This window comes from Misgurnus anguillicaudatus, chromosome 19, assembly GCF_027580225.2.
Source record: "Misgurnus anguillicaudatus chromosome 19, ASM2758022v2, whole genome shotgun sequence".
NCBI lineage: Eukaryota > Metazoa > Chordata > Actinopteri > Cypriniformes > Cobitidae > Misgurnus > Misgurnus anguillicaudatus.
This window is the reverse complement of record NC_073355.2, coordinates 17,062,802-17,072,327: the sequence shown is the minus strand read 5'-3', so window position 1 is coordinate 17,072,327 and position 9,526 is coordinate 17,062,802. Positions and strand designations below refer to the sequence as shown.

General features: G+C 39.4%; 1 protein-coding gene across 2 annotated transcripts; it reads left to right on the top strand.

Annotated features, from left to right (window-relative positions):
• The first annotated feature begins 1,154 nt into the window (after positions 1 to 1,154).
• galr2b (galanin receptor 2b) lies at positions 1,155 to 8,691 on the top strand. 2 transcript variants are annotated; one of them, XM_055190304.2, is made up of 4 exons: positions 1,159 to 1,380; positions 4,507 to 4,575; positions 5,127 to 5,524; positions 6,299 to 8,691. In XM_055190304.2, exons 3-4 carry the CDS (start codon positions 5,151 to 5,153, stop codon positions 7,059 to 7,061), a joined length of 1,137 nt encoding a protein of 378 aa, XP_055046279.1. In that variant the 5' UTR covers positions 1,159 to 1,380; positions 4,507 to 4,575; positions 5,127 to 5,150; the 3' UTR covers positions 7,062 to 8,691. The 2 variants fall into 2 exon arrangements, with proteins under 2 accessions (XP_073713139.1, XP_055046279.1); XM_073857038.1 differs by lacking the exon at positions 4,507 to 4,575 and having other exon boundaries at positions 1,155 to 1,380.
• The last annotated feature ends 835 nt before the right edge of the window (positions 8,692 to 9,526 follow it).

Genomic DNA, 9,526 nt, shown 5'->3' with positions numbered 1-9,526 from the left:
TTATTAACAAACAGAAACAAAACACGAGGAGTAAAAACAACGGCAGGTAAGGAACACAGGAACACTCAAACAGAGAACAACAGGAACAGACGTGGAACAGCGACAATGATCCGGCAGTGAGTATTGCACAAACACAAGTATAAATACACACAGACTAGTGACAAACAGGTGGAATGAATCAGGTGATTAATTAACAAATGTCCAGGTGTAACTGTTGTTTCCTGAGAAGGGAACGATGCACTGCATCGCCCTTGCCATACTTCCTGTGTCCCTGTAATAGCGTATTTGGCAATATTTCAGAGAGCGATATACTTCCTGTCTTTGTTGTTAAGCTTCACCATTGGTTGAATTTGATATACACATTCAGACGCACTTGCCCCTGAAGGGCGTCGCCAAAGTGTCAACGCAGTGACGCAGCACGAGTTCCCTCAAAAGAGAACTGTAAGCATGTATCTTTGAAGGAAACACAATGAAACCTTGCTCTCACTTGAAATGTGCCCCCACATTTAGTCCTTGAATTTAAGAGTATTAGACCTGGAAAGTCCTTGAAAGGGCCTTGAATTTGAAGTTGGTGTGGGAACCCTGAATCTAAGCCTTGTTTGTGAAACCGGGCCTTAGAGTATATTCTAATACCTTTCTACATTAAAGGCGGAGTGCACGACTTCTGAAAAACGCTTTGGAGTCGGCCCGACTACCAAACACACTTGTAGCCAATCAGCAGTAAGGTGTGTCTACTAAACCACATCATTGCCTGGGTTGCGTATGTGTGGGGCGGGTCTATCAAAAAAAAACTTTATTGGGGTAGGGGCCTGTTTCTTTAGGTGATTTCAAATGTCAACATTGGCTTTAAGAGATCATGCACCCTGTCTTTAAGCATCTATGTCAAACTCAAGCTATGCACAAAAACTAATCTGTTCTCAAACCTCAGTTATACTAAATATTTCATGTGTAATATTAAAGATTTATGCATGCGCGCACACCAGTGCAAATTCTTGTGCTTTGACGCAAACGGCACAGCATGTGTTGGCAAAGCGCATAAAAAGATCTTCACCTGTGTGCATGCCTTCACAAGCTCACGTGTGCATGCGCACAGAAGTAGGAAGAGAAAATGCCGCACCCTCTCTCTCTTTTTACTCCCTCCCCTGCAGTGAAGTGTGAGCATTTACCACCATGTGTAGGAGGAGCCACGTTATATGAGGGGGAGTGAGGGAGGGATGAAGGGACGGAGAACCAGAATAGCAGAATAAGAATGAGAGGAGATGAAAGATGCTGAAGTGTTCGATTCTGCAAGCACCACCCGGACAAACAGAGCTCCTCAATGTTACAATGACTCTGAGCAGTGCCAGTGGATAATGCTGTCATGCTTCATTCATTGAGCAGGTGAGTCAAAGATTTACATTCTTTTAATGCCAAAATTAATACGGATGTTTTATGGGTTATCTCCAGCATTTAGTCTGACACCTCTGGAGTATGGATTCAAAGTGTTTATTTCAGTTATGGCTTTGAAAAGCATATACTTTGTTGTTATGTGTGTGTGTGTGTGTGTGTGTGTACAATTTGCACAGCTTATTTTTCTTCCTACGCCTACATATTTATCCCACATTTGTTCACAGTTTTACACATACGCATGGATTCGTGTGTTATGTTTTTGCATATTATGCCTGTATACTGAACTTTATTAGAGTGAAATATTTTAACAGACAAACTATTCCATGTTTTATTTACCGCATTGCAGTATGTTTTATAATATTTCTAGACATATTTTAAGCTAGACCAAACATCTGTTGAGTTCTTATTCCCGCAGGAAGCCAGCATATGAGATGTTTTACATTGAAGAGTTCAAAAAAGTTATTATTTCAAAAGGGGTTTATAGAGATATATGGCAAAATTTGATGCAGTTTGGGTCACCGTTGGAATATCAGACAGACTGACTGTTACCAAAGGGATCAGTTTAACAGTATTTCATACTGAAGGACACTTCGTGTTATATGCACCGACAGCCAGTAAGCCAGCACAGAAAATCAGGAGTGTTTACAAAGGAAATTATTCACTAACACAGATGGCAAAGGCGGACACAGCTTGTCAGTATGACACCCCAAAATGCAAAGCACAAGATGAGCTAGATATGTAAATGTATTCAGCTGTTTCTGTCTTGCCAGTCAAGTTGATCTCTCACTCTTTTAAAGCTCAAAAAACACCTACGTACCAACATGCTATGAATGTATTACCCAATGCATTTCTCATCTTTAAATTATATTTATACTGTTAAATTCGTAGTTTAGTCTCCGATCAATTCATTGATTTGAGCTTCTTCATTGGTTGTATGGTGATTTTTCAAAATGTGGTGATAATTATTAGACTAAGAGAGAATAAGATCACAAATAATAGAGATGATGTTGACGTGCCTTCTGAGAAATAATTGGGGTTGGTCATCATTTTGCATGATGCGCATCAACTACTTATTTGTTTTGAAAGCGTGGACAGTGAATTATTATTCCCTCTTCACCATGTAATACCTATGAAGTCTTTGTGGAAGCAGGAAAATAACTGTAATGAATGCGTCCTGAAGAGCTCGTCCCTCAGGGTGAACGGCTTCCTGTTCATTTACCCCAATTTACTGCAATAAAGGTTTTACCAAATAATGAGTCACACTCTGTATCTGTGCTCATTTCTCATTTGAGATCAACTGTTGTATACACTGTATAATTCAATAATACAATAAGTAAATATGAATAATGTTGTGCCTGTAGGTATTCAGCTTTACATTTTGTTAATATGAGTGTCTTGCAAATGTTTGTAATAAAAATAAAATGTGTTCATATTTAATATTCATTCAGTTTTTCAGCTGGTATTTTTATATTTGGAGCATACTTTGTCAGCTTATTAGTGAGCACTATTTATTAGTCCATTTTCCTAATAACAGCCTGAAAGCTTTCGCTCTTCCCGACATTTATTGCTTTTATTGTTAGAAAATTCAAGTGGCTCTGCGTCACACTTTCATAATTTAATTTATCACATTCAGGATTTTTTGTCAATGGCATGTATTTAAGAGCTGGAAGTATGAACTTTATGCCAAAATCAAAGTTTAATTCATATATACAGCTATATATTCAGTTCCTTGCAAGATGATTTAGCCTCCTCTGCACACTGAAAAAAATGATTCATTGAATGTAATCATTCCTCTTTAAGGCAAGTGGCCGCAATCAACCTATTTAAGCTACATTTAAACAAAAAAGATTAGTAAAGTAAAATAAAATATAAAACTTTGTTTAAATGTAGCTTAAACAAACCGACCGCAACCACCCACCCCAAAAAAATTGATTAAATTCAATGAATAATTTTTTCTGTGCACAGCAATGCAGTACTGAATGTACCTGTTCGACACAGATCATAACTATTTGCGGTGGATAATACATGTTAATTTGTACATCTCATTCGTGCATTTCTGTACGATCTCTTCTCGCCCCAGTGATGTTAGAATTAGGGCACCGTGGGGTGACTTTTTTCGAGGGTGCACGATGCTAAGTTTGTCACAACATGTATGTAGCCCGTCATACGTGTGGTTCGTCATTTCAAAACATGCGTCATGTAAACTTATGTGTATCACATGCCTGCTGCAGACGCGTCTAAAGAGTTTATGATAAAAGAAACGCTCGCGCTTGCCAGATACTCGCTTAATCAGAGTTTACCCTGCTGAAAAAAAAACAATAAACCATTACAGAAATTCCTAATTTTTTCCATTAAAATACCAATAGGAAACATTCGCTTTTACCAAAATTCCTTTTTGTAGTGTTTTTTGGGACATATTAGGATTTAATGGCCCCACCAATAGAACCCAACACATACCAGTAGAGACCAATAGAGACCCATAGAGACCATTATAGTTTCTGATACAACCAATAAAATTTCCGTTAAAACCAATAAATCCAATAGAATTTCTGTGATGGTGTCTATTTGTTTTTATCAGGGTAGTGTTAAGTTAGTGTCTTGCGAGGATTTTGTGAACACAAGCCTCTCTTTTATCATAAATCATTTTGATGCATGCCTCATATTTTGACAAGAGGCATGATGCACATGGTTCACATGACGCAACAAACACATATTTTGAAATGACGAGCAACACACATGACTCTCTGAACACATATTTTGAATTTGCACCCCTCGAAAGAGAAGTCACCGGCCGCCACTTATAGCTTTTTTCTAATAATCATACACTCTAAAAATGGCCGGGTTATTTTTGACCCATAATGGGTAAATATTGGACAGAACACGTGCTGGGTTAAAAATTACCTCGTGCTGGGTTAAAAATTACCCAATGTTGGGTTGTTGTTATGCAACCATGGGGTATAATAACCCAGCACCTGGGTTAAAATAACCCAGCATTGGGTCAATTTTTAACCCAGCACGTGTTCTGCCACCGTGTGAAATAGTTTGAATTCCTTTGAGATCAAGCTGATCTATTCACAACAAAGATAAAAAGTGAGATCTTTTTTAATCCTCCCACAGCCTGATCAATATTTGAGGTGAAGAAATCGATGACTGTCCCTGAGCAACACCCACTGGGATTTTCTGCTGGTAGGCAATTCTGTTTCTAATTTTCAGGCTTATCCAACAAATATGATCCTGTTATAATAATACTAATACAAGCGTCTATTTCTAGCCCCAATCCAACTTTGTACTAAGATCACTCATGAGGACTACAAAATACATTTGTCCATTTTCAATTTGATTAGCTCTCAACCAGATGATGACACGCACTTCATCCCCTGATGAAACTGTCCCTGAACAGCTTACCATGGATTTCTGAAATTGATTTCACTCATGACTCCATTTCATCCTTTTTCAACTTTCATGATCCTTTGTAATTGTGATGTACTTTTATCATGTTCAACAAAATCTGATCCTCCTGACTTTAATGCGGGTCTATTCATTTGACATGCTCGATTTCATCGCTCTGTGATCATACCATTCGGACAGAGCGTTTAAGACCTCATAACATATGATCCTTTAAATTAAACAAAACGAAAATCATTTAAATGCCTAAAAATAAGTACAATTGAGAAATTTGCATAAAACCCCAAATGTGCACAAACTACCCTTGTCTAATAAATCCTAACCTTTTGCAGGGCTCTGGAGATCCGCGTCTTAAAATGTCAGATCACGAAGACATTACTAAAGCAATGGGACACTGGAACACCTCGGAGAGCTATCAGCTCAACCCGGCCAGCGTCATCGTGTCAGTGGTCTTCTCGCTCATCTTTCTTTTGGGAACCGTCGGGAACAGCCTGGTTCTCGCTGTGCTACTCAGAAGCGGGCAAGTCGGATATAACACCACCAATCTTTTCATCCTCAATCTCAGCGTAGCTGATTTCTTTTTCATTATCTTCTGCGTGCCTTTCCAAGCCACCATCTACTCTCTGGAGGGCTGGGTGTTCGGTTCCTTCATGTGCAAGGTTGTTCATTTCTTCATCAACCTCACAATGTACGCCAGCAGTTTCACCCTGGCCGCTGTCTCCGTGGACAGGTATGTTATTAATCTTCTCAGTTGACGTTTTGTGTAGATATTTATGCTCCTTGACACTTGGCTTGAAGTGGATTATCTGAATTTGAGAAGGTCTTGCCGAGTGCAACACCAAAGGTTAAAGCTGAATTGGATAAATGTCAAAGGAAGTTTTTACACCTATCCACATTGGTAATAAAACAACTCCAGCAGTCCATTTATTTTTTTACAATGGAGTGAAAATTACCTAGTATTTCAATACTATAATTTTCTTCAGAGAATTCTAGGTCAGACTGTTGTTTTGACAGCCCACTTTAACATTAAGCATCTACCACCTGTGACTAGCGGGGCTTGTAAGCGGACCTGGCTGCATGGGTGGGTAAAGTCTTAAATAATGGCATAAACGTGGGAAGGCCACTCATGCGCTCCAGTTTAATCTGTTACTCTCAGCCTGAGCAAGAGAGCCACTGCCCTCCATCGGAACTGGAAGGTTTATCTTTGGGAAAAAGCGCATTCATTTTATGCTTTGGCACTCTGATAAATGTTGTGCGGCTCGTAGGAGACTGAGAATCCCCACTGGCAATTACCTCTTTACTAGGCACACAACAACAATACACATTCATCATGTGCATTGAAACACAGCTGCTGCATTGATCATGTGCCACTTACCAGAATCCCAAACTTTAATTTCAAGGTGACGCTCCATAGATTTTCATGAACAAATGATCTGTCATGTGCTTATTACCTACATGACTAAAAAAAAATTTGATGGTGATCGGCCCATTTCTTCTTTTGCAGGTATCTGGCTATTCGCTACCCCCTACGCTCCAGAGAACTGAGAACGCCGTGTAACGCTGTCGTCGCTATGGTAGTCATCTGGGGCCTGTCTCTTGTTTTCGCTGGCCCTTATTTGAGTTACTACGACCTCATTGATTTCGAAAACAGCAACGTGTGCGTACCCGGCTGGGAGGAACATAATCGTAAAGTGCTGGATACCTGTACGTTCGTGTTCGGCTACGTCATTCCCGTGCTAATCGTAAGTCTGTCTTATACACGCACCATCAAGTACCTCTGGACAGCGGTCGACCCTCTGGATGGCATGTCGGAGTCGAAACGAGCGAAGCGAAAGGTCACCAAGATGATCATCATAGTCACCGTGCTGTTTTGCATCTGCTGGCTACCGTACCACGTGGTCATTTTGTGCTACCTCTACGGAGATTTCCCCTTCAACCAGACCACGTACGCATTCAGACTGCTGTCCCATTGCATGGCCTACGCCAACTCCTGCCTCAACCCAATCGTTTACGCCTTGGTGTCCAAACACTTTCGCAAGGGCTTCAAGAAGGTGTTCAGCTGCATTCTTAGCAAAAAGGGACGAAACAAGGTACATGTGGTCCACGTGGCCAACACCGTACCGGGATTCGAGGCCGGTTCTACCGAAGTGTCTCAGATGAACGAAGAGAACGCCAGACAGAACGAGAACGAAATGGTCAACCGTCCGCTCGCAGAGCCGCAGAATGCAACCATGACCATAACATTACCCTTTCAGAATCAACCCTGAGAACGGCTAATGATGCCTTAAAGAAGCCTTATTAATGAACTCAAACAGGGCCGGAGCCGGATTTTTGCTGCTTTGATCCATATCACCATGGTTTTGCTTTGACTAAACGAGTACAGCAAAGACTGTAGTTATTTATTTGTTCGAATCACCGAACAAATTGAAAACGTATTTCCGTTTTGCTTTGCTATTTCGATTGTAATGTTTTATTTATGAGCTCTTTCATTTTTGAGCAGTGCTGTTTGTTTGTTTGTTTGCGTTTCCTTCAGAGCATGTTTCAATTTAATGCTGTGATGACTACTTTCCTGTGAAAAATCTCTTAGCGATTACCATCTGTAACACACTTTAATATCTGAAGAACGCTTTTTATCTTTACATGTGTGAAGCTGTGATTTCTTACCAGGTTTAAGGACTCTTTTGATTGTGCGCCTCAGCTTCTAACAAGCTCTTTAAAATGTACTTATGTTAAGTATGTTTTGGCTCTTACACCTGTTTCAGCTTTGTAGATTTCTGCTGTTGTAAAATGTCTTGTTGAGTTGTACATCAATAGCTGGACTTGGTTACACTTTATTTTAAAGTGCCCTTGTTACAGTGTAATTATACATTTAAGTTTATTGAGTAATAATGATTAACATGTTCTTACTATAGGGTTAAAGTTAGGATTAGGATTGGGTTCAGGGTTAGTTGCATGTAATTAGGCATAATTACTATAGTAATTACATGTGACATGTGTAACAAAGCCACTGTAAAATAAAGTGTTAAGGGCCGTTTACATTATAACGATAACTATAAAATATATAGTTTTAAAAATTGTTTTATTTTAAAGAGAACAGCGGAGTTCACACCACAACTAATAATAAAGATTCCACCATTGGTGGAGTGGGCCATAGACTGTAAAAAAGATGGCCGACGCGGCATCGCCTCCTTCCATTGTAATGAATTGAAGCTTAAATGTCCGACAATGGTTGCCGCCATGTTACATATGAACGTCAGTTTGGAGCCAAGGCATGCGCAAAAGGAATTGTCAGTGGAGCCAAAGGCAGAGCAGCAGTATCAAACTTCTGCCCAAACGCTCGCGCCCCCAATTCAACCACGCCAATCATAACAACACGCCCCTTTTCTATAGCATCAAATTACTAGCTAAAATGAAACTGATCAAAAAAATGAACAATTGAACATATATCACCGTGATAACAACTACCTTAAAGGACCAAAAACATCTTTCGGAAAATTTTATTGGAAGTGTACATTTTTTTGAATGGAGAGGGCGGGGTTTATTACTTGTACTGCAGTCTATTAGCCACCAGGAGGCGATCAAAGAGCCAGCTGCTTCACTTTTCAAGGCGTATGACGCACACTTGGTGTGGACGCTAATAAAGTTATTGTTATAAGGTGAACGACCCTTTACCTTTATTACACAGGCTGCTCAGTGTTTACTTTACCCATATAAACATGGTTAAATAGTAATGTTTAACTCAGACAGACAACCATTGGTTTACTTCTTGTGCTGCCTTAACTTCATGTCTCAATTTTGCTCAGTATGTTTAATGTACTGCAGTTGAAAAGCAAGTTGTATGTTGAAGGTTTTCAATTTGATGTTGAAAGTGAATTTTAATAAAATGCGCATTGGTAATCCTTTTGGAACAGCATGATATTTTAAAAGATAAGCATAAATTGGGAGATAAAATGACCTTAAATTGCTTCAGGAGTTGCTTGTAGCCTAGAAAGGTGTTTGGGAGATGAAACAAGATTTTTCCAATAAGAGGGTGAAGCTGCAGCATTAAGTGAGAATTAAAGTTTAATGCTTGGCATTTATTCTCCTTGAAAAACAACTTTGAATCTAATAAATGTTGAAAGCAACGAAAAACGGTCAAGATGCTCTTCCAAAGGTGCAGTCACAATCCACACCCATATCATTTACTTTCTCGTCTTGAATTCAAGGCAAGCTTTTAAACATACTGAATCTTTAACTACATAGAGAATTTAAGTACAGTGGTAATGAGTTCAAAGCAACCAAAGAGACCTATTTCATAACCAGATGCATTCAGTTAAAAGCACAATTTGTCATTTTTGCTATCAGAGGTGACAAAACTATAACAATGGCGTAGCTTGGTGATGCTGTGAAGGAGCGTGGAATGGTAATGGAGTTGGGAAATAAAGTTTACCAACTCTCCCATCACGATACTTTGATGTCATATGCGAAAGAGACCGAAATCAAACACACCTATGATTTCTACAGCAATAAAAGTGGAAACCGAGGATAACACGAACATGACACCACTGACAGTAAACACATTTATGTCATTGACATGGACCTTATACTGCTTTAAATTGCAATTTTTTAGGATTCAAACATTGATGGAAACATTTAGGATAATGTAAGTGCACAACTGAACAAAATAGGCCTATATAACACGGTGCTAGTGGCATTTTCTATGCAAATGTTCCCTATTGCCTTTAAAGGTCGA